The sequence below is a fragment of the Chiloscyllium punctatum genome, chromosome 20, assembly GCF_047496795.1.
Source record: "Chiloscyllium punctatum isolate Juve2018m chromosome 20, sChiPun1.3, whole genome shotgun sequence".
Classification (NCBI taxonomy): domain Eukaryota; kingdom Metazoa; phylum Chordata; class Chondrichthyes; order Orectolobiformes; family Hemiscylliidae; genus Chiloscyllium; species Chiloscyllium punctatum.
In genome coordinates, this window is record NC_092758.1 from 15,755,109 (window position 1) to 15,780,553 (window position 25,445).

Genomic DNA, 25,445 nt, shown 5'->3' on the forward strand with positions numbered 1-25,445 from the left:
CTCCCTATTCTCTCCTTCTCACTATCTATCCATTTATTTATTCCCTCCTTCTCTCCCTCCCTATTTCTCTCACTTTATTTTGTTTATTCACTCCCTATTTATCCCCTCCTTTCACACTATTTATTAATTCACTCCCACCCTACTTCCCTATCCTTTCCCTATTTACTCTCATTATATCCATTTATCTATTTATTTATTTCCCTCCCTTTTTCCACTCACTATTTATTTATTCCCACTGTCTCTATCAATCCATTTATTTATTTATTCTCCCCTCTCTATTTATTTATTTTCCACATTCCCTTCTTTTTGTACACTCCCTTTATTTATTTCCCCTCCCTATTTTCTCTCGCTCTATTTATTCTCTCTCGCCTTCCCACAATCCCTTTATTTATTTTCTCCCCATTTAATCTCACTCTTTATTTATTTATTTCTCTTTCCCACATTCCCTTCTTTCTGCACACTCCCCTTTCACTACAGCCAGTCACCATCATGTGACCAGCACGCCCGCCAATCAGCTGCCGAGGTGCAAGCACGTGGCTCCGCGCGTACACGGCGTAGGCGGAGGGGCGCGCGCGCACGATTAACCGGGAGCGAGCGCGGGTGTGAATCCGCCTGCCGGTGAGTCGGTGTGTCCACCAATCGGATGGGTTCCTGTGGAAACACTGAGGTAATAGAGCGCTGGTTAAAGTAGTTATCTGTCTGATTGAGTACTAGTTAAGGCCAATGTCTGTTGTTGACTTGATTGAATGCTAGTTGAGATCATCATCTGGCTCCTGGTCAAGGTAGTTGATTACTTGATTGAACACTAGTTAAGTTAGTTGATTGCCTGATTGAGTCTGAGTTGATTGGTAGTTAAGTGGTAAGTTGTCTAATTGATGAGGTAAGGCTCTTGTGATGCAATGGTAGAGTTCCTACCTGTGAACCAGGAGGCCTGTGTTCAAGTCCCACCTGTTCCAGAAGTATGTTATGATACAGGGATTAGAAACAGTGCCAGAGAAGGGGTGGCTAGCTCAGCTGGCTTGCAATGTAGAGTGATGCCAACATTGCTGGTTTGATTCCAAGGCAAAAGTGAGGACTGCAGATGCTGGAAACCAGAGTTTAGATTAGAGTGGTGCTGGAAAAGCACAGCAGGTCAGGCAGCATCTGAGGAGCAGGAAAATTGACGTTTCTGGTTTGATTCCTGCTGAGATTACCATGAAGGATTCTTCTTCTCAATTTCTTTCCTCACTATGAGACATGGTGACTCCCAGGTTAAACCACCTCCAGTTGTCTCTAATAAAGTAGTGTTATGGTCCAATAGGACTTTACCTTTGTGTAATTAAATGGAGCTAAAGAAGTTGGTTGTAGAGTGTTAATATTGCCTGACCCTAATGGGAATGTGGAGAAATCAGGAGCTAGGTGGAAAATTTGGTGATGTTGAGAAATATAGGGAATGCACAGAAGTAGAAGAAGTTGAAGAAAGAATTGTCCTGAGACTAGAATAACCAATGTGAATTATGGCAGAATTAGAGAGATTACCAGGATAATTTGTCTTTACAGAATTTGTGACTGAGGCTCTATTTACTTGCTTCCCTGAATTAGTTAAATGTGTTAGACATATCTAGAATTGTTGACACAGTCACTGTGCAAACATCAGCAATAATTCAATGCAAATTAATGTTTTATAGGCTAGATAGTGCAAATTGTTTCAGCCCCTCAGCCAGCCAGCGATATCACTCCAAACTGAGAGGGAGTGCAACACAAGACACTTGGGTCACAAGAATCAAACAGACTGCTTCACCTGTAACAAGGCAGCTTTTCTCACTTCAAGTCTAAAGGTAAGATGCCACTTGAATCTGAGACAAGACTGACTGCTTTGCAAACCAGGTACAGAATAATTAACTGGAAACCAGGGTCAAGGACTATTTCCTACTTTAACTCTAAATGTTGTGGATCAGAATATGAGGCCATGATTTAGAGAACTTAGTAACTGCTAAGTAGGATGGAGTTCTGTTCGATTCTAGCAATCCTTTTTTTTAAGTGTTTCCTGTTTTTGAACATTGCATGTAACCTGAGAAATAGCTGAACTTTACTTTCAGATGACCCACTTTCCTGATGATCCATTAGGATTCCATGCCAGGTCAGTATTGACCTTCAATTCAGTTCTGTGATTGATATCAGTTGCCTTGGTGAGGAATATTGTAAACCAATGTAACCTGGGCTCCTAGCTCTGATCACTGCCCTCAGTTGCCCTCTGGATGGCATTAGGAAATGACTAAGTTGGCCTTTGTTGTGATGGTCCTCCCTGTCCAATAGTCTGTGGACACTCTGTTGTGTCATAGATAAAGAACACTGGTGGCCTGCATCTGCATTTCTGTTCATTCACCCACAGCTGTCTCTGTGATCATTGTCAGAGGCTCCATGAGGGTATCCTCATATTAGGTTTTATCTGTAGCTGACTGTGAAATAATCAGGTTTCTGAAGTGATGTCAAGTATAGAAAATAGGGATCAAGTGAATCCCTTGAAAAGTATAAGGGGAGTAGGGACATTCTTAAGAGGGAAATCAGGAGGGCAAAAAAGGGATATGAGATAAACTTGGAAAATAAGGTTAAGGATAAGCCATAGTGAGTCTATAAGTACATTAAAGACAAAAGAGAACCTGTGAAGAGGATAGGGCCCCTTAAAGATCAACAAGGTTGTCTATGTGTGGAACCACAAGAAATGGAAGAGATACTGAACAAATATTTCACTTCAATATTTACTGTGGAGAAAGACGTGGAAGCTCGGCAACTTGAAATAAATATTGATGTCTTGAAACTAGTCCACACTACACAGGAGAAGGTGCTGGAGGTCTTAAAAAGAATAAAGGGAGATAACTCTTCGAGACCTGATCAAGTTATCCTAAGACACTGTGGGAAGCTAGGGAAGAAATTCCGAGGTCCCTAGCAGAGATATTTATATCATGTCATTTCCATGAATGAGGTGCTAAAAGACTGGTGGGTGGCTAATGTTGTGCCTTTTATTTAAGAAAGGCTGGAAGGAGAAGCCAGACAACAACAGATCTGTGTGTTTGACATCAGTAGTGGGTACATTTTTGAGGGGATTCTGAGAGACAGGATTTACATGCATTTGAAGAGGCAGAGATTAGGGATCGTCAACATAACTTTGAACGTGAGAAATTGTCTCACAAGCTTGCTTGAGATTTTTGAGGATGTGAACAAGAAAATAAATGAGGGCAGAGCGGTAGACGTTCTTAACAGGAACTTTAGTAAGGCCTGTGACAAGGTTCTGCAAGTTAGGCTGGTTAGTAAAGTTAGATCACATGGAATTCAGAGAGAGCTTGCCAATTGGATACAAAATTGGTTTGACTGTAGGAGACTGTGCTGGTGAAGTGTTGTTTTTCAGACTGGAGGTCTGTGAGGTAAGTGCTGGGTCCACTGGTGTTTATCATATATGTAAATGATTTGGATAAGAATATAGGAAGCATGGTTAAATAAGTTGGTGGATGACACCAAAGTTGGTGGTATTGGAGACTGTGAGGAAGGTTATCTAAGATTACAGAGATTTTGATCAGATGGGCCAGTGGGCCGAAGTGTGGCAGATGGAGATTAATTTTCGTAAATGCGAAGAGTTGCATTTTGCTAAGACAAACAAGGGCAGGACTTAGACAGTTAATGGTAGGGCCCTGGGGAGTGTTTTAGAACAGAGAGACCGAGGGATTCAGGTACATAGTCCATTGAACGTTGTGTCACAGTAGACAGAGTGGTAAAGAAGGCATTTGGTATGCTTGCTTTCATTGCTCAGACAATTTGAGTATAGGAGTTGGGACGTCATGTTGCGTTTGTACAGGACATTGGTGAGGCCACTTTTGGAGTATTATATACAGTTTTGGTTGCCCTCTTTATAGGAAGGATGTTATTAAATTGGAAAAGGAGCAGAAAAAAGATTTACAAAGATGTTACTGGGGCTGGAGTATTTGACTTCTGGGGAGAGGCTGGATAAGCTGAGACTTTTTCCATTAGAGCTTGGGGGGTTGAGGGTGACCTTTTAGAGGTTTACAAAATCATGAGTGACATAGATAGGGTGATCAGCAAGGTTCTTTTCCCTAGATTGGGGGATTTCAAAACTAGATGGCATAATATTAAGGTGAGAGGAGAAAGGTTTAAAAGGGATGGGAGGGGCAACTTTTTTCACCGAGAGAGGTTTATATTTGGTAGTTGCAGGTACAGCTAAAACATCCAAAAGACCTTTTGGACAGGTACATGAACAGAAAGATTTAGAAGGATCTGGGCCAAATGCAAGCAGGTGGGAGTAGTTTAGTTTGGGAAACTTGGTGCCATGGACGAGTTGGGCTGAAGATCTGTTGCCATGCTGTATAACTCTGACTGTATCCTTATTAGATAGAGGAGCATGCGTTTAGATAGCACTCTATTACAACCCAGAATACTTTACAATTAGTTGATTAATTTTTGTTAGCAATGTAGTTTGGCAAGTCATCATACAGGATCACTGTTTCAGGACTGAATGTTCAGCAGGAGATGTTACCTGTGTTTTATATCTTATGGGCTATGTTATTGGATCTGTGTTTCTTTGTTTTTCCACTTTTTCATAGGAAAGACTGTAATGTTTAACTTTTTAACTTTCCTTTATTTTTCTGCTTTGTACCTAAGATGGTGCAGTGAGTACTAATTTGTAAAATTCTTACTGTACTCATGGGTTTTTATGACAATAAACTTTAATTCAATTCAATCTACCTGAAGAAACTAACATTGTCTCAGTTTAGTATTTTATCTGAAAGACCACTTTGGTAATGCTGCGAACTCTCAGTACTCCCTGCTCATGATGTGGCATATGCCGTCACTGCTGTCCCTGGTGTTGTCCCCCCTCTGTACTGCCCCCTTAATGACACAATATTCCCTCATCACTGCTGCCCCTCCCTAAGTGCAGTGTTCCTCTTGGGTTTGCATTGGAATGTGAACTTGGACTTTGTCAATTCTCTTGAGGTGGCTTAAATCCAAGAACTCTTGACCGTACTTTAATATATTTCCTTGGTCATGTGCTTGGGAAATTTTCTGTCTTCAAGTCAGAGCATTAAATTTTGAAATCAGTAGTTTCCTCTGAACAGATGGGTTGTGGTCACAGTGACCTACAGCAGTGTGTGACCAACACTAAAAGGGCTATGGTCCTGGAGGAGAGAATCTCCCAAGTTCTTTGAGCCAAACTATTAAATACCAATAACAGGAAAGGAATCAATCACTATTGACATGGAGAGTGCTTGAATCTCTCTGTCTAAGATTCAATCTTAGTGCACCCTGTATTGGCAATCTCGTGGGCCCCATTTCCTAACTTCAGCCTAGAACCGTTCATCACTGACCTGCACCAACATTCTCGATCTTTGCTTTCAGGTGACCTCCCTACATCCTAATTTTGTGGAGCCTAATACTCCTCTGAGACCTCTATATTTCTTTGATTCTGCCCTCTGCGGCAGCACCCACTTTAATAGCTCTGCCATTGGTGGCTGTGTCTTCCATCCTTAATGTCTGGAAATTACTCCAAAACATTTTCATATCGCCTCTGCTTTTTTTTAAATCTACCCAGAAACTACTTTATGCATTGAAACTTTACGTAAAACATGAAAGGTTGTAATCTGAAATCAACTATTATTCAGTTGACAATTTTCTGGTAAATTTTAGTCATTGGTATTTCTGCTTTTTGTTTGGCAGATGCGAGGTTCAGGTGATCAGCCTAATCCTGGCACATCACAGTCACAAGTAAGGAACCATTAACCCTTTCCATTCTGTTTGTCAAACTGGAACTCAAATCACCTTGCAGTAAGGTTCTGTGTGTTGTCCAGGGCACAAGAATGATTCAGGGATGTCTGGGAATACTGCTCCGGGTTGAATTGTGTAACCTTTTTCAGTTCTAACTTTCTCAAGATGTGCTGTGCTGTTTTAAGGCAGCATGATTTCTGGGGCTAGTGTCTGCTCCATGTTGGTCACATGATCACAATATATCTGTTCATGAGTGTGTGTGTGTGTGGTTATGTAACTCATTGATACTGTGCAAAATAGCACTGATGCACAGAGGCCAAATATAAAACAGAAAATGTTGGAAATATTCAGCACGTCTGGTAGCAGTTGTGGGGAATGAGAAACAGGAGTTAACTTTTCTGGTCTGTGACTCATCAGGTTTTGATAGAAGACTAGAGACTTGAAATGTTAACTCTTTCTTCATCGATGCTGCATGGCCTGCTGAGTACATTTGATTACTTCCTGGTTTTATTTCAGACTTTCCACATCTATTCGTGAGGTGGTTTACGTGTGTTAAGAGATGGGGTTACTGGGGAATCGTGTGATGCTGGGGTAGGCACGTCATAGATAGGAAATATGTGTGTGACATCAAAATCATATTTTGTGGTCATAATAAATCAAGTGTATACTTTGCCACTTCTATGTAAAACTAGCTACAATGCATGGTATTTGCATGTGTGCAGTTAACCAGGGAAGTGTACAAGTTACTCAGTGATAACCTGCTCCTTTGCTGTCATTGTCATTCTCAGGATTAGTGAACTGATTTAAATTTTAACACTTTGTACAGAATTCCTGTTCAAAGCATTGGAATAGTTGGGCTTTGGTCAGGAAAGCTAAGATTAAGGATTAGTAGTGTTGGACTGAACACTGTCTGTGGTCTTGATACAAGTTTGGAGTCTATTTTTCCCTCTAAGCCATCATAAATATTTCATACAATTTAAAAATTATTTATAAAATTTATGCTTTGTATTTTGGCTTCTGTCTTGTTCCTATCTGTGTTCCAATCTTTGTAAAATAATTCAAGAATAATAATAAGCAGAATATTCCCTAATTTGATGTCTGAGAATTTTTCAGTTGGTGATGACACTCGTCTGCAAACTAGACATCCTTTAAATCTGATGCCGGAGTGCAATTAGCAGTGAAAAGGTTGAAAATGGCTTGATTAAAGGCTGTTAATTTTCAGTGGGTATCTTTCTTCAAGGTTAGCAGTGAGCAGCATTCCTTTGCTGTAAAATTTGATTCCATCATTATATGGTTTGCAGGAGAGACATGTTTGGGATTCTGTGAAGAAAGCTGCCTTCATCCTGGGCTCAGGACTGTTTGTGTTTGCAGCCTTCAGGAACACTGTGACCTGGTAAGTTGACAGAAAGAGGACGAGCCTGGAATTAGCACATAGCTCCAGTCATATGCTACAGAGGAAAAAAAGTTTGTGTGTTAACTCATCTGAGAGCAGCCTCTCTCGCATATGATCTCTATTTCCTTGTCTTCTGCCTCTTGCTCTCACTACTTTTTTTTGTGTTTGTGTGTGTGTGTGTGTGTGTGTGTCTCGCTTTCCATGTGTTAATAATAATGTTGGAGGAAAGGAGGGTAAGTCTTTGTGCAGTGGTGGAAAATTGTGATTAGGCTTGCTCCACACCTGCCCTTCATCACAATGAAAGTTATAACTGAAGCTGACTGGCTGTCACCATTTCGTATTGTTATATCATTCTTTTTCTCGTCTCTGGACTGTATATGTGGGACATCGTAACTAGTCGAAAAGTGTGGTGCTGGAAAAGCACAGCCAGTGAGGCAGCATCTGAGGAGCAGGAGAGTCGATGTTTCGAGCATAAGCCCTTCATCAGGAATGAGGAGTTGGCCCAAGTGGGCTAAGATAAATGGGAGGGGGTGTGGCTGGGGATAAACAGGCTGGAAATGTGATAGCTAGTTGGAGGTGGGGGTAATGGTGATAGGTCAGAAAGGAGGAGGAGCGGATAGGTGGGAAGGAAGATGGATAGGGAGGACAGTTGAAGAGGGCAGTGCTGAGTTGGAAGATTGGATCTGGGATAAGGTGGGTGGAGGGGAAACTGGTGAAATCTACGTTTCTGGGAGAAGATGGGGCAGGGACAGAGTAACTAGTACAGTGTGTGTGTGTGTTTGAATCCTGTCGCCAGGTGTCATTTCTCTTGGACAGAGCTGATAGTTACGATGCAGTGAATTGCCATTTGTTTTAGTGTCTCCCCACAATGTCTCACTTCCACTGGGAAAATTTGGCAGTAGAAGCTGAGCTGTGGATGATTTGCAAAATGATTGTCCAACATTTTTCAGGCATTTGCAGCAATTCTGGGGAGCTTCTGGGGACTTCTGGCAGTCGCAGTGGGGAAAAGCTCACAGTTACTTCCAAGGCAACGAATGGGTCCTCTTCTTGCTAGGTAAGTACTGTGAGGTGCAGCAGATTATATTGGGTTATTGCAGCAAGTTATGGCTTGTTATAGTCAGCATTTCTATTCAATTAACGAAAGTGGTGGGTTTCCTTCACAAGATAAACAGAGCTATTGTGCATATGGGCAGACTGAACATCAGTTTAGTCCAATATTCTTATCACTTGTTCCATTTACCTTGATTCAAGAAGAAATGTTCCAGGCAAATATGGGCAAATTCTCAGATCTTTAACTTGTTTAAGAAGGGCAAAGCTGTGGCGTAGTAAGAGTGAGAGAGCTTATTAGGTGATATTAGTTTAAGGTTTTAAAAATCTGATTTGTGGGTAAAGTCGCCATAGTCCGAGTGAACCATAGGGCTGCACTCTCTCTCATTAGAGAGAAATAACGGGCGGTGATTTAACCAGAGGGTTCTCCTGCTGTAGCAAAGGGGAAAGGTTGAGAGGGGGAATTCGACATGGTAACCTGAGCCGGTGCAGGAATTCACCCAACACTGCATCACAAACCAGACATCCAACCAACAGAGCTGCAAAGGGGAGCCTGAAGGAATTGGGTTTCGGAGAACAGGGTAGGAGGGCTGGAGGATGGGAGGAAGATTAAGGCACAGTGTTTGTTTAAAAAAAATTAAAGTTTTGTCATAACAAATGTGGAAGCTGTCTGATATTTGCAAGTGTCCAAGATTTTTGGGTTCCAAGAATGGCTGACTCGACTGTTTCTGAAAGGTCAGTTTTCCAAGATTTCTAAGTTCCTGGGATCTACTAGTTCCCAGGTTTTGCCAGGATTCATTCAGTGTCAGTCCTGAGTGAGTTGTCTTTCTGTCCCAGGTACCATGGTGATTCCTACTATGTCCTTCTGGATTTTGAATGGGTTCCTTCTGATTGTGGATGCCACAGGAAAACCACAGCTGATTACACGCTACCGGATTCAGAAGGGCAAGAATGACCCGGTCAGAGTGGCTCTTTTAACTAAGAACAATTAGATAACTTGTGCTGAATTACTGCTTGGCCATATAGTGAAAATCTTTCCACTTCTGTGCATTTATTTTCAGTTTGTCTCTGGTGCAGTGCAGTTCTATCTCTATTTCATCTGTGACTTCCCAATGACTGGGTTAGTGCCTGCAGGATGTAAACATGGGGCAGTTAACATCCCGGATAGTGAATGAGTGATTAAAGCTGTCTCTTTTAAACCACTCCCCTCCTTTAAAGAATCATAAAATCAGTACACTGGGACGTCTTTCAACTTTTTTGTTTACGTACAAGCTTCCCCTCCCCAACCCCCAATCTTTCTTTCTGTTTTTCTCTCAAAACTCCTTACTTTGGGAAGTTGCTGGTAGTGAGATTACAGAACAAATTAAATTGACTCAGTTGTCACAGACACTGGCAGCCCATGTAGAGGGCATAGGTTTAAGGTGAGAGGGAAAAGCTTTAAAAGGGATCTGAGGAGCAACTTTTTCACGCAGAGGGAGGTGCAAGTCTGGATTGAGCTGCCGGAGGAAGTGGTGAAGCTTGTACTAGTGGAAGGCGATATGAATAGGAAGGATTTTAGAGGGATGTGGGCTAAATGCTAGCAAATGGGACTAGATTAATTCAGGATATCTGGTCAGTATGGACGTGTTGGACCGAAGGGTCTGTTTCTGTGCCGCATATCTCCATGACTGTACAAAGTCCAAAAGCAAAATACGTTGGATGCCAGAAGTCTGCAATAAAAATATAAAATATTAAAGCCCAGACAACATCTGTGGAGAGAAAAACAGAGTTAACATTTAAGGCTAGTTACTTTGACTTTTGCTAAGATGATCTGTTGAAATGCTAACTCCACAAATAACCTGCTTTCAGCATTTTCTGCCTTTTGTGAGAAGCCCAAGATTGTGCGTTCACAAACGAATCTCTGCCAATCCATTGTAACTGGGTCTTATGGATTCTGTATAAAAGGATTGCAACAGGAGAGTTTGAAACTTTACTACTCCTAGGCATGTTCCAGCAGCCCATGATCTTCTCCCATTGTCCCAACTATACCTGCAACAGGTTCTGCCATCTGGAGTGTAACGTTGGGTAACAGCGGGACAACAGTATAGGATAATATTGGATGAAACAGGATCCTGTGGGCTAACAGAATAGGGTACTGTTGCATAATGGAGGAATTATGGGATAGTAGTACAGGGAGACACATCAGAGAAAACACTGGGTCGCAGTCAATAGCAGACTAACAATAATGGCTGCTTCAGATAATGTTAACGCACAGAACCTAAACAATAGCCACATTTGTTAGCAACCTTTACCTTTCAGAGGAACCCAGCATCTTGGTGTTAGCTCATCAGTCTTTGAAGGAAAGCTTTTAAAAATCACTGACAGAAAGCTAAAACCTTGTATAATTTTAAGCAGAGGTTGAAGCTAAAGGGATCAAAGGAAATGGAGAGGGAGGTGGGCAGGGTTGTTGAGTTGATCATCAGCTATAATGAATGGTGGAGCAAGCTTGAAGGGCTGAATGGCCTACTTCTATGTTTCTGGTCTTCCTCAGAAAGACAGCAGTATAGCAGATTGGAAAGCAAGGATTGATTTGCCATTGTCTGAGAGTACAGGCTACGATTACATTTTTAAACGTTCTATGCTGGTTATCTTGTATTAGTTTATGTTTAGACATTGGATCTGATTGAGATCAAGCAGAATTGTGAAGCCATTTCATTTGGTTTCCTCACTCTAATAAATTACCATATTTGCTGAACCATAAAACATACAATTTCTTCCTGGAAAGAAGTTGCAATGAATATTAAGGTCTGAAGGATGTCCAAATATTTGCTACATATTTCTTAAAATCTCAGTGCATCTTATGCTGTGATAAATAAAGTTTTTAAATTAAACTTTGCCTCTCCCAGCATAACTGTGGACTGTGTTTGGAAACTGAAAATTCAAGAAAAACACTAAGTGTTTTTTTTTATCCCCTCTTTCCATTTATTTCAGAGTCATACAGTTGTACAGCACAGAAAGATCCTTCGGTCCAACTTGTCCATGCCGACCAGATATCCCAAATATAATTTAGTCCCATTTGTCAGCATTTGGCTCCTATCCCTCTAAACCCTTCCTATTCCTTTACACCTCCAGATGCCTATTTAAATGTTGTAATTGTACCAGCATCCTCCACTTCCTCTGGCAGTTTATTCTATACACGCACCGCCCTCTCAATGAAAAAGTTGCCCCTTGGGTCCCTTTTAAATCATTCTCCCCCTCTAGTTCTGGACTCCCCCCACCCCAGGGAAAAGACTGTCTACTTATCCAATCCATGTCCCTCCTGATTTCATAAACCTGTACAAGGTCACCCCTCAGCCTCCAACACTCCAGGGAAAATAGCCCCAGCCTATTCAGCCTCTCACTGTAGCACAGCTCCAACCCTGATGACATCCTTTTTGTTTACAAAAATCGAGAAGAAACTGGTTTTTTGGTAACTGACTGGAACAGAAAGAGAAAATTAAATAAAGAGGAGGCTCCATCTTATTTTCTGACTAGTTACAATTGGTGCTCTTGCCTTGTGTGTCACAGGTGGAACCTGCTAAGCTTCAGCAAGCCATCAGAACGGTTGCATTTAACCAGGTTTTCCTGTCGTTACCAATGGTGGTGGTAATGTACCCCATCATGAAGTGGAGAGGTAATCCTTGTGGTACTGAGCTCCCCACTTTTCACTGGGTGCTGCTGGAGCTCTGCTTCCTTGGGCTATTGGAAGAAGTGTTTTTCTACTATTCTCACAGGTGAGCTGGATACTCAATGCAGCACCCTGCTGCTCTGTATCTTAACTCTCACCAAGTTCCATTCGCCTATTACTTGCTGGCCTACATTAACTTCCAGTTTGGTGATACCTTAAGTCTAAAATTCTCATCCACATTCTCAATCTGTACATGACCTCACACTGCCTATCTCTAATCTCTTGTGTCTTACTCCCATCTGAGATATCTGCGCTGTTCCAATTCTGGCCCCTTGTACATCTCCTCCAGTTTTAATCATTGTTATTGATGGTCATGCCTTCATATACCTGAACCCTAAATTTTTGGATTCCCATATTAAATCTGTCAATCTGACCCCCTCACCCATTCTGCTTTTAAAATCTCTTTAAAACTTTGGCAAATCCTTTCAATTACATCTCCAATTATTTCCTTGTGTAGCTTCGTCTCAGATTTTTGTTTTGATCTTTCCACCTGTGTAAAAGCTTGGGATAGTTTACCATGTTGAAGAACCTAATTAAATGCAAGTTTTGTTTTAGCTATCTGGCCAATGGGGCAGGGACATAACAGCCTCGCCAGACCAACATCAGAATGAAGAATAAATGCAAAATCTTTGTTTGTAATTTTTCTGTGGAGGAGAAAATGGAAAAGGAATATGAGAAGGTGGATAAGGTAGTGTTTGAGGAATTTGGGGAGAGTCCAGGGGGTTGGTAAGAATAGTTGGTTTTTTGAAAGTTGGGATTGACTTGTTGTGGGTTTAATAGCATTTTCCTGTTCTCTGGTCAGTTCAGTGATTGGTGTTTCAACACTTATTCTGTGCAGGCTTTTCCACCATCCTCTGCTTTACAGACACATCCACAAGAAGCACCATGAATGGACTGCCCCGATTGGCATTATCTCCCTGTACGCACATCCGGTTGAGCACGTGGTAAGAGATGTTTGCATCTGAACAGCACAAAATATCAATACTGCTTATTGCTAAAAAAGGTGGGGCAAGCCGTTTTCCCTAGGCATTAATGTTGGAATTGCTGTTTACATTTAATGAGTTGGAATTAGAATTTCACCATTTGCTCATGATTCCTGTGGAGCTGTGTAGACAATAAAGAAAATACAGGAAGACAATTAATTTGCAAAGTGGCTGAACTTCAAAATAAATTTGCAAGGTGGTACATTTTAGCAAGTAGCATATAGAAGTTTCATTTTCCTTAGAAAATAAGACTGAATTATGGAATAGTACATCTCCGAAGGAGGCCATTCAGATCTTCGAGTCTGCTTTCAAATCAGTTGAATCTGTCTTCGCTGCTCTTTTCAAACATTGCTGCAAATTGTTCTCCTTCAATTATTTATCGAATTACCTTTTCAAGGCTGCTGTTGAATCAGTATCAGCACATTTTCACGCAATACATTCAAATTGAACCAATCATAGCATGTCAAACTTTTTTATTTTAAAAATGCAACATTTTTTTGGCCAAATGCCTTAAATCTGTGCTATTTGGTTATTGAACCTTTAGCTACTCAGTACAGTTTCTCTTTATCTGAGCAACCATTCTCTGCTGTGAGAGGAATAACCCTAGTGTCTCTGGGCTCTCCACATCTCTGCATATCTGAAGGCCTTCAACATTGGTACCATTCTTTTTACCCATTTGTGGGATGTGGGTCAACATTTATTGCCCATCCCATGAGGGCAGCTAAGAGCAACCACATTGCTTTGTATGTGGAGTCACATACAAGCCATACTAGGTATGGATGGCAGATTTTCTTTGGATTTAGTTTGCATAGATTTCATGAAGGCTTTTGACAAAGTTTCACTTGATACACTGGTTAAGTAGTTAAAAGCTCATGGGATCTAGGGCTATTTTGCAAATTGAATCCAAATTAATTAGCAGGAAGCAGAGGATGATGGTCGAAGGGTAATTTTGTGACTAAAGACTATGCCCATTAACATCCCACAAGGTTCAGCATTGAATACTTTACTTTTTGTATCATAGAATTGCTACAGCTTGGAAGTAGGCCATTTGGCCCATCGAGTCCACACCGACCCTCCAAAGAGCATCTTGCCCAGAGCTATCCCATCCCTGTAACCCTGCATTTCCCATGGCTACTTCACTTAGCCTACACATCCCTGGGCAATTAAGTATGTCTTAGGACTGTAGGAGGAAATCAGAGCACCCAGAAGAAACCCACACAGACACAAGGAGAATGTGCAAACACTACACAGTTGCCCAAGGCTGGAATTGAACCCAAATCCCTAGTATTGTGAGGCAGCAGTATTAACTACTGAGCTGTTGTGCCATATTAATAATCTGGACATGAAACTAGGAGATATGATCAATAGTTGTGTAGATGACATAAAAATTAATGGTGTGTTAAATTATGAGGAGAAATACCTCAGACCACAAGATCATATAAATGGACTAAACAGTGGCAAATGGAATTTTGTCCTGACAACTGTGAAGTGATGTATTTTTGTAGGACTGACAAGTAAAGGGAGTGCACAATAAATGATATGGTGTTAGAAAGTACACAAGACCAGAGGGACCTTGGTCTGGATGTCCATAGCTATTTGAAGGCAGCAGGAAAGGTGGATAAGATAGTTAAGAATTTGTATAGAATGTCTTGACTAATAAAAGCAAGCATTGAATACACGAGGTGATGATAAAGCTGTATATTATGTATGTTCGACCAGATCTGCGGACAGCAACCTACAGGAAGGATATGACTGCAGTGGAAAGGCTATACAGGAGACTCTGCTCGCTGGAGCGCTGCAGCTATAAAGAGAGACCAGATAGGTTAAGATTGTTTTATTTAGAGTAGAGAAGGCTGAGGTGCGATCTCACTGGTGTACAAAAACTTTGGGCAGCAAGGTAGTTGAGGAGAAACTTCCCTTTAGTAGAGAGTAACCATGGGTTACAGTTCAGATATAAGGAGCAGTAGGTTTAGAGGGGATTTGAGGGGAAAAAAATGTTTTCACCAAGAAGATTGTGGGTATCTGGAATTCACTACCTGAAAGAACCATAGAGGCATGAATATTCAAAATATTTAAATAATATATAGTTGAGTACTTGAAACACAAGTGGGCTAAGTGCTGGAAAATTGAATTAGAATAGATGGATATATAATGAACAGCATGGGTGTGATGGGCCAAAGGACCTGTTGCCTGCTGTAAAGAAACTCTAACTCTCCACTACATGTTTTATCTCTTTAGACTCCTACAGCATTGAAAGAGGCCCCTCAGCCCCTATGCTGAACAACAAACACCAAACTATACTAACCTCACTTACCTCCACTTGGTCCATAGCCTACTATGCCCCAGCACATCAAGTGCTCATCCAGATACTACTAAAATATTGTGAGTACCTGCCTCCACCACCCAGACAAGGAGCACATTCCATATTTCTACCATCCTCTGTGAAAAAGTTATTTCTCAGATCTCCTTTAAACTACTTAACTCCTCACCTAAAATTGTAAGCCCTCTAGTGTTCGACATCTCTTCCAGAAGGAAAAAGTTCTCGTGATCTATGCTGTCTGTGCCTCCCAAAACTTTGTTTAGCTCTGTTAGATCCTTCACAGCTACCTCTACTCCAAGGAAAACATGCCCAGCCTTATCTAGTCTCCCACTTCCTCTTGAAAGCCTCCCATTGCTCACTCACTTGTCTCCCAATCTTTAGTTTCACTTGACCTAAGCCAGATTTCTTCTCAACTCACTGAAGTTAGCCTTTCTCCAGTTATTTTACACTAGATCCAATGTTGTCCTCTTCCATCACTGTGTTTTAAGCCAGTTGTTATGATCACTATTAGCTAAATGCTTCCCAAAACCACATTCCATTTGCTCCATTTCATTACCCAGAATTAAATCCAGCATTGCACCTGTCCAGTATGGACTGGAAAAACCTTGATCATGAAAGTTATCTTGAACATATTTCAGGAGTTCACTCCCTTCTGTTGTGCTTTGCATTGTTATTTCCCCAGGCTATATTTGAATAACTGAAATCCTCCATTATTATTAATACTCTTGTATTTTGTCTGTATATTTGACCTTCTGCCGCCTTTCCACTACTTGCTAACCTATACAGCACTGTATGTACTATTATATCCTCTGTTCTTTGTCTACCCAAATAGACTTTGAACTGAATGCCTTCCTAGGGCAGTTAAGAGTCATCTGTTTTTCAGGAGATCTGAGAAAGAACTTTATCCCACATGGGATGGTAGAAAAGTGGAATGTGCTCTGTGTGGGTGGTGGAGGCAGGTACTGTCACAATGCAATTGACTCTTTAAGCACTACCCTGAATTATCCTACTATTCCTGTGCTTAATTGACATGTGATGGACATCAAAGTAAGAAACTTCGATGCTTTCTCTTTAAGCTCCTCGTGTAAAATGTCTCCAGACATTTAGCCCTTTTCCTTTTGATGCCATCGTTTGCCTCATGGACCACAGCTGTTTCCCTTGTCTGCCCAAAGTGGCCTGCACCCTTTTCATGTGATGTCCTTTGTCCTGGTAGGGAGGCACTACACCATGTGAAACTTTTACCAGTGATTACAGCAAAACTTGTCTATCCCCTTGACTATCGACTTCTCGATGACCATTACATTTCTAAACTTTAGTGTCACTTCACCCCCCCAATTCAGTCATGTACCTTTTTTTATTGTGCCAAATTGTGCTGTAGAATGCTGTCTCTGGAACTGTCTTCACTCTCCATTCATATTGTAAACTCTGGAGTTGCAGGATGACTACTTCCAGAAATCTGAATGCCATATGATTCCTGCGAGATCAGAACTGTTTTGCTTAAGTTTGAATGACTGGTGGTGCTGTGTGGGTGTGCATAATCATTTGGAAACAATTGAATTGGGCATTCTCACAGAATGGCAGGCGGTAGCTCTGAGCTGATTCATGAGTTTGCTTGGAAGTCTGTGAACTGATGTTACCATGTTTTTTAAATTTGTTACAATTACTCAATATTAGATCCATTGCTGTATTTACATCTACCCGGTTTAATGTTGTTTATGCTTAGACGAGGCAATTGCCTAGTGGTGTTATCGTTAGACTATTAGCTGAGTTTCTGGATTAATGTCCCAGGGACTTAGGTTCAAATCTCACCATGACAGATGGTGGAATTTGAATTCAATAAAAATCAAATCTGGAATTGTCAGAAAACCCAGCTGGTACCCTAGTGTCAAGGAAATCTGCCATTCTTACTTGGTCTGGCCTACTTGTGACTCCGGATGCACAGCAACACGGTTGACTCTCAAATTCCCGTAAAAAGGTCTAGCAAACCAATCGGCTCAAAGGCATTTAGAGATGGGCAATAAATGATGGCCAGCCAATGACGTCCATAACTGAATTCATTTTAAAAAAAAAACTTTTCCTTATTACATTTTAATTTTCTCCCTTTTGGATCTAAATAATTAATCCTCATCATTTTTATTTTAGTTCTTAATTCAAAGCACTGATAGAGAATTTGCCACAAAGGACTCTCACCGTTTGCACAACCTGGAACACCCACCATCCATTCTGAAAATGTTTGGGTTTTTTTGTTATTGCTGTGAGAAATTACTGATTGTTGTGTGGGGTGAATGTGTATGTCTTTTCTGTCATGCATGGGTTGCCCAGTTATCAATAGGAGAGTAGAGTAGTGTAGTGGTTGAGGTTTTCACTTATTTCCCTCAGATGTCCAACATGCTGCCACCTATGATTGGACCGATCATTGTGGGATCTCATGTGGCAACTGTGATGCTGTGGTTTTCGTTGGCACTACTGATTTCCACAATTTCACACTGTGGTTATCATCTCCCACTGCTACCATCACCTGAGTTTCATGATTTTCATCACCTCAAGTAAGTATTAAAAGATTGGAGGTTTGAACTTGGGAGTTGTAGTGAGTGAAATCTCTCCGGAGTGAATCATTCTTCATGGGATGTGCAGAAAGAAAGCAAAGTTAAATGTTGTAAAATATTAATATTTCTGGTGATATTTAGAACATATGTAAGATGGTCATAGGCAGAGGCTGCCTAGTCTTCTGATGACAGTTCTTTGGGCTTGATCCACAGCCAGTTCAAAGTGACCATTTCAGGGATTTAGTTTGTGGTGAACTGCTCAACCCATGGTTACATCAATTGTGTTCTGGTTCTCTATCGTGAGCTCAGCGATGGTCCAGTTTGCTTATCTAGTGTTAATGAATGAATGATACTGGCTTCTGTTACTTGGACTGAGATTAATCTGCCATCATGTCTTTGCTTTGCTGAGCTACTGTAGATCCCCTCAAGATCGCTGTTAATCAGTTTGCTGTGAGATGGTAGGGATTTTAATTCTTTGACACCTCTGGAAAAGGACATGGAAGATATAGAATGTAGGGAAATAGATGGTGACATTTTGAAAAATCTTCATCTTACAGAGGAGAAAGGGCTGGATATCTTGAAATGCATAAAAGTGGATAAATCCTGAGGACCTGATTAGATTAGTGTGGAAACAGGCCCTTCAGCCCAAAAAGTCCACACCGACCCGCCAAAGTGCAACCCACCCAGACCCATTCCCCTATATTTACCTAACACTACAGGCAATTTAGCATAGTCAATTCACCTAACCTGCACATTTTTGGACTGTGGGAAGAAATCGGAGCACCCAGAGGAATCTCATGCAGACATGGAGAATGTGCAAACTCCACACAGTCGCCTGAGGCCGGAATTGAACCCAGGTCTTTGGTGCTGAGGCAGCAGTGCTAACCAGTGTGCCACTGTACCCGAGAACTCTGTGGGAAGCTAGGGAAGTGATTACTGGGTCTCTTGCAGAGATATTTGTATCAGCGATTGTCACAGGTGAGGTGCTGAAAGACTGGAGGTTGGCTAATGTGGAGGCACTGTATAAGCAGGGTGGTAAGGACAAGCCAGGGAACTATAGACCAGTAAGCTTCTAGTCAGTGGTGGGCAAGTTGTTGGAGGGAATCCTGAGGGACAGGATGGACATGTATTTGGAATGGCAAGGACTGATTAAGGATAATCAACATGGTTTTGTGCGTGGAAAATCATGTCTCACAAACTTGGTTGAATTTTTTGAAGAAGTCACAAAGAAGATTGAGGGCAGAGCATTAGATGTGATCTATATGGACTTCAGTAAGGCGTTTGACAAGGTTCCCCATGGGAGACTGATTAGCAAAGTTTGATCTCATGGAATACAGGGAGAACTAGCCATTTTGAGCCAGTTCTGTACCCAAGGTAGAAGACAGAGGTTGGTGGTGGAAGGTGGTTTTTCAGATTGGAGGCCTGTGACCAGTGGAGTGCCACAAGGATCGGTGCTGGGTCCTCTTTGTCATTTATATAAATGACATTGATGCAAGCATAAGAGGTATGGTTAGTAAGTTTGCAAATGACACCAAAATTGGAGGTGTAGTGGATAGCAAAGACAGTTACCTCAGATTACAACAGGATCTTGACCAAATGGGCCAATGGGCTGAGGGATGGCAGATGGAGTTTAATACATCTTGGGAAAGTAAATCTGAGCAGGACTTATGCACTTAATGGTGAGGTCGCAGGGAGTGTTGCTGAACAAAAAGACCTTTGCAGTGCAGGTTCATAGCTCCTTGAAAGTGGAGTCGCAGGTAGATAGGATAGTGAAGGCGGTGTTTGGTATGCTTTCCTTTATTGGTCAGAGTATTGAGTACAGGAGTTGGGACATCATCTTGAAGCTGTACAAGATATTGGTTAGGCCACTGTTGGAATATTGTATGCAATTCTGGTCTCCTTGCTCTTGCAAAGATGTTGTGAAACTTGAAAGGGTTCAGAAAAGATTTACAGGGATGGTGCCAGGGGTGGAAGATTTGAGCTATAGGGAGAGGCTGGTGCTGTTTTCCCTGGAGTGTTGGAGGCTGAAGGATGACCTTTTTATAGAGGTTTACAAAATCATGAGGGGCATGGAGAGGGTAAATAGGCAAAGTCTTTTCCCTGGGGTGGGGGAGTCCAGAACTAGAGGGCATAGAACATAGAACAGTACAGCACAGAACAGGCCCTTCAGCCACGATGTTGTGCTGACCATTGATCCTCATGTATGCACCCTCAAATTTCTGTGACCATATGCATGTCCAGCAGTCTCTCAAATGTCCCCAGTGACCTTGCTTCCACAACTGCTGCTGGCAATGCATTCCATGCTCTCTCAACTGTGTAAAGAACCCACCTCTGACATCCCCTCTATGCTTTCTTTCAACCAGCTTAAAATTATTACCCCTCGTGTTAGCCATTTCTGCCCTGGGAAATAGAGTTGATAGGCAGAGACTATCTATGCCTCTCATTATCTTGTATACCTCAATTAGGCCCTCTCTTCGCCTCCTTTTCTCCAATGAAAAAAGTCTGAGCTCAGTCAACCTCTCCTCATAAGCCCTCCAGTCCAGGCAGCATCCTGGTAAACCTCCTCTGAACCCTCTCCAAAGCATCCACGCTTCCCAGAACTGGACACAGTATACCAAGCGTGGTCTAACCAAAGTTTTATAGAGCTGCAACAAGATCTCATGACTCTTAAACTCAATCCCCCTGTTAAGAAAGCATATGTTGTTTTGGCTTTCATCAACAATCCTGTCCACTTGGGTGGCCATTTTAAGGGATCTATGTACCTGCACACCAAGATCCCTCTGTTCCTCTACATTGCCAAGAATCCTATCCTTAATGCTGTACTCAGCTTTCAAATTCGACCTTTCAAAATGTATCACCTCGTATTTAGCAGGTTGAACTCCATCTGCCACCTCTCAGCCCATCTCTGCATCCTATCAATGTCCCGCTGCAGCCTACAACAGCCCTCTATACTGTCAACGACACCTCCAACCTTTGTATCGTCAGCAAACTTGCTGACCCACCCTTTAATCCCCTCATCCAAGTTATTAATAAAAATTACAAACAATAGAGGCCCAAGGACAGAGCCCTGTGGAACACCACTCACTTCCAGGCAGAATATTTTCCTTCTACTACCACTTGCTGTCTTGTTGGCCAGCCAATTCTGTATCCAGACAGCTAAGTTCCCCTGTATCCCATTCCTCCTGACCTTCTGAATGAGCCTACCATGAGGAACCTTATCAGAAGACTTGCTGAAGTCCATATGCACCACATCCACAGCTCGACCCTCATCAACTTTTCTAGTCACATCCTCCAAAGAACTTTAGGTCTCTTTTATATCTTTCCCCTCTCACCCTAAGGGGCAACTTTTTCACACAGAGGGTGGTATGTTTATGCCAGAGGCAGTGGTGGAGGCTGGAACACTTGTGCCATTTAAAAAGGTATTTGGATGGGTATATGAATAGGAAGGGGTTGGAGGGATATCTAGCCAGGTGCTGCAGGTGGGACTAGATTGGGTTAGGATATCTGGTCAGCATGGACTGGTTGGACCAAAGGGTCTGTTTCCATGCTGTACATCTCTATGACTTGACCTACAAAACTGATAGATGAGAGAAATAGGGAGCTACTCCAAATTCTCCTCTTCATTTACAAATAAAGGGTGTATCATTGAAATGGAATATCTGTAAAGAACTTTTTTAGCCTAATTCATATTGCTGAGAGTTTATACAATGGTGGCATTTTTATCATGAGTGAACCAGGCTGTGTTTTAACAGGTTCAACCAATGCTATGGAGTGCTTGGAGTCCTGGATCGCCTCCACCAGACTGACACCATATTTAGAGAGACTAAAGCATATGAGCGTCATACTCTCCTGCTCAGCCTTACTCCTCTCTCTGAAAGCATTCCGGACCTTGCTAAGCGCAAGTGAAGAATCCTTAGGCCCTACTTTGGGATCTGGCAACTACACAATCATATAACCCTTTCCTCACTGATCATTAACACTTGCTATTGTGCTTTGGTTTGTTTACAAGGAAAGCTTTTTGAAAATGTTTTGGTACACGAAGTCTACTTGCTGACATGTTTATTCAGAAGCACTAGACTCCAGGAGGTGCCAGGGACTCAGTCAATTAGGTGGGCTAAACCATAACTTTTCTGTAAAATCTTTTATGGCAGCTCAAAATTATCATTCATGAATAAACTTTGTTAAACTATTGTTTGTTTCTTCATTGCTTGTTTAAGGTATCAATAAAACAATTTTCATTCATGCAATTATTGTGCCTTATTTAATAGAAAACATCTAAGGCAATGCTCTTGACACTTTCACTCCATTGTATTTTCTACTCAGATACTGAAGATCAGAGAGTCTGCTATCCCTAATATCACCATCCTTTGTTCGGAATTGATCTGAGTAAACCCTATCTATAAAGAGCAGTGCATGGGAATTTAGGGTGGCAGGCAACTGGCCACTTAATTTCCCCAAAACCATAAACATGGTAGATGTGAGAGGGAACAGTCTGCACCTCCTTGTTGAAGCTGTCCTGCCTACTTACACCAATTAGGTAAAAACAATGACTGCAGATGCTGGAAACCAGATTCTGGATTAGTGGTGCTGGAAGAGCACAGCAGTTCTGGCAGCATCCAAGGAGCTTCGAAATCGACGTTTGGGGCAAAAGCCCTTCATCAGGAATAAAGGCAGTGAGCCTGAAGCTTGGAGAGACAAGCTAGAGGAGGGTGGGGGTGGGGAGAAAGTAGCATAGAGTACAGTGAGGGAGGGGATGAAGATGATAGGGCAGGGAGGAGAGGTGGATGGATAGGTGGAAAAGGAGATCAGCAGGTAGGACAAGTCCGGACAAGTCATGGGGACAGTACTGAGCTGGAAGTTTAGAACTAGGGTGAGGTGGGGGAAGGGGAAATGAGGAAACTGTTGAAGTCCACATTGATGCCCTGGGGTTGAAGTGTTCCGAGGCAGAAGATGAGGCGTTCTTCCTCCAGGCATCTGGTGGTGAGGGAGCGGTGGTGAAGGAGGCCCAGGACCTCCATGTCCTCGGCAGAGTGGGAGGGGGAGTTGAAATGTTGGGCCACAGGGCAGTATGGTTGATTGGTGCGGGTGTCCCAGAGATGTTCCCTAAAGCGCTTTGGGAGGAGGCGCCCAGTCTCCCCAATGTAGAGGAGACCGCATCAGGAGCAACAGATACAATAAATGATATTAGTGGATGTGCAAGTAAAACTTTGATGGATGTGGAAGGCTCCTTTAGGGCCTTGGATAGAGGTGAGGGAGGAGGTATGGGCGCAGGTTTTACAGTTCCTGCAGTGGCAGGGGAAAGTGCCAGGATGGGAGGGTGGGTTGTAGGGGGGGCATGGACCTGACCAGGTAGTCACGGAGGGAACGGTCTTTGCAGAAGGTGGAAAGGGGTGGGGAGGGAAATATATTCCTGGTGGTGGGGTCTGTTTGGAGGTGGTGGAAATGTCGGCAGATGATTTGTGCGAAGGTTGGTAGAGTGGAAGGTGAGCACCAGGAGCGTTCTGTCCTTGTTACGGTTGGAAGGGTGGGGTCTGAGGGCAGAGGTGCGGGATGTAGAGGAGATGCATTGAAGGGCATCTTTAACCACATCGGAAGGGAAATTGCGGACTCTAAAGAAGGAGGCCATCTGGTTTGTTCTGTCGTGGAACTGGTCCTCCTGGGAGCAGATACGGCGGAGGCGGAGAAATTGGGAATACGGGATGGCATTTTTGCAAGAGATAGGGTGGGAAGAGGTGTAATCCAGATAGTTGTGGGAGTCGGTGGGTTTGTAAAAAATGTCAGTGTCAAGTCGGTCGTCATTAATGGAGATGGAGAGGTCCAGGAAGGGGAGGGAGGTGTCAGAGATGGTCCAGGTAAATTTAAGGTCAGGGTGGAATTTGTTGGTGAAGTTGATGAATTGCTCAACCTCCTCATGGGAGCACGAGGTGGTGCCAATGCAGTCATCAATGTAGCGGAGGAAGAGGTGGGGAGTGGTTCCAGTGTAATTATGGAAGATCAACTGCTCTATGTAGCTAACAAAGAGATAGGCATAGCTGGGGCCCAAACGTACCCCAATGGCTACCCCTTTGGTCTGGAGGAAGTGGGAAAATTCAAAGGAGAAATTGTTAAGGTGAGGACCAGTTCGGCCAAACGAATGAGTGTGTCGGTGGAAGGGTACTGTTGGGGACGTCTGGAGAGGAAAAAACGGAGGGCTTGGAGGCCCTGGTCATGGCGGATGGAGGTGTAGAGGGATTGGATATCCATGGTGAAGATGAGGCTGGCTGTACTCTATGCTACTTTCTCCCCACCCCCACCCTCCTCTAGCTTATCTCTCCAAGCTTCAGGCTCACTGCCTTTATACCTGATGAAGGGCTTTTGCCCGAAACGTCGATTTCGAAGCTCTTTGGAAGCTGCCTGAACTGCTGTGCTCTTCCAGCACCACTAATCCAGATACTTACACCAATTGTTCCATCCTTTCCACAAGGCATTCATCCCATCCCTCCCAAAGCTGATATTGTAGACTATGTTAATGGATGGACTATCACAATCTTAAGACAATGAAATAGACCCAATGGCCTATCAAGTGCACTCCATCATTCAATGAGATCATGACTGATCTGATAATTCCCAGCTCCACATTCCAACCTTTTCACCATAACTTTGCGTAAAGAATTCTATAAATTATCCATTAGAGGGAAAAAAATCTTCATTGCAATCTTAAAAAGGTGATTTCTTACAAAGTCTCTGCTACAAGGGTAAATAACCTTTCTGCATCTACCCTGTTAAGCTCCCTACTAATCTCATGTTTTTAAAAAAAGTGGAATAAGACTTGAACCCATAACCTTTTGACTCAGAGCAAAGAATGCTACCCACTGAATCACAGCAGGCATCCTTCTACATTTATGTTCTAACATGTTCATTCACTTGTAATCATAAGGTTAGTGTGAAGGATTAACATCATGGCCATTACAGAAATCTAGCTAGAAGTGATAACTTCCCCTTAAATGCAGTAGTGATACTATGGTTCAATAAGCAGAAGACACCTTGAGCTGTTTCCTTACATCTCTGGCACAGAGCATCTTGCCGTATTCCTACCAACTGTCCAAGTACCATTTTCTATCTAACACTAAAGTACTGTACCAAGTTTCTCTTTGCTTCTTCCTGCATCCTCTGCCCTGACTTATCCTTGTTTATTTCAGGTCCATCTCAATTTATCATTATCATTTTCTGTCTCAAATTCAAAGCTTTCATGCCAAAGCAGATAGAGAGCAGACAGGAAAGTGAAACTGTGACAACTGGGTAAGCCAGTATCTTGTGGGCAGAGCAGGCACCAAGGGAATAATAGGCTATTCCAACTCCCAAGGACAAACTCAACCTGTCTGCCAAGATGTTTGTAACCATATGCTTTGCCATCTCCCAGTTGCCATAACACCACTTTCCTCCCTGGCTTGGTCGACACCTCCTCCACAAATTAACAACAAGGATTTGTAACCTCTGGATGGAAGGTTAAAATTGCCATAGTGCCCAATGATCATAGAATTCCTAGCCTCTGAGCAGTGTAATGGAATATTCTTCACTTGACTGGATAAGTAGGTCCAATAATATTCAAGCTTAGGACTATTTAGGACAAATCAGCTTACTCTATTGGTACCCCATTGACGACCTTCAGCATTCCCTCCCTTACCTCTGGTTTACTGAGGTAAGTGTGTACCAACTATAA

At 42.4% G+C, this 25,445-nt stretch overlaps 1 protein-coding gene across 3 annotated transcripts; it reads left to right on the plus strand.

The window, feature by feature from the left end:
* Positions 1 to 535: 535 nt before the first annotated feature.
* Positions 536 to 21,993, plus strand: faxdc2 (fatty acid hydroxylase domain containing 2). 3 transcript variants are annotated; one of them, XM_072590391.1, is made up of 10 exons: positions 536 to 667; positions 1,668 to 1,817; positions 5,704 to 5,751; positions 7,053 to 7,144; positions 8,095 to 8,198; positions 9,029 to 9,150; positions 11,738 to 11,943; positions 12,736 to 12,841; positions 17,580 to 17,746; positions 21,499 to 21,993. In XM_072590391.1, exons 3-10 carry the CDS (start codon positions 5,704 to 5,706, stop codon positions 21,650 to 21,652), a joined length of 999 nt encoding a protein of 332 aa, XP_072446492.1. In that variant the 5' UTR covers positions 536 to 667; positions 1,668 to 1,817; the 3' UTR covers positions 21,653 to 21,993. The 3 variants fall into 3 exon arrangements, with proteins under 3 accessions (XP_072446492.1, XP_072446493.1, XP_072446491.1); XM_072590392.1 differs by having other exon boundaries at positions 600 to 618; XM_072590390.1 differs by lacking the exons at positions 536 to 667; positions 1,668 to 1,817 and adding an exon at positions 3,759 to 3,836.
* Positions 21,994 to 25,445: the final 3,452 nt, after the last annotated feature.

What these genes read in the sequence shown, in the direction of transcription:
- faxdc2 (XM_072590390.1), top strand. Translation starts at nt 3,813, where the DNA reads ATGTTGCGTTTGTACAGGACATTG. An exon ending in AGAAGGGCAAGAATGACCCG is followed by an intron (nt 9,151 to 11,737) that starts GTCAGAGTGGCT and finishes TGTGTGTCACAG; the next exon opens with GTGGAACCTGCTAAGCTTCA. An exon ending in CATGATTTTCATCACCTCAA is followed by an intron (nt 17,747 to 21,498) that starts GTAAGTATTAAA and finishes GTGTTTTAACAG; the next exon opens with GTTCAACCAATGCTATGGAG.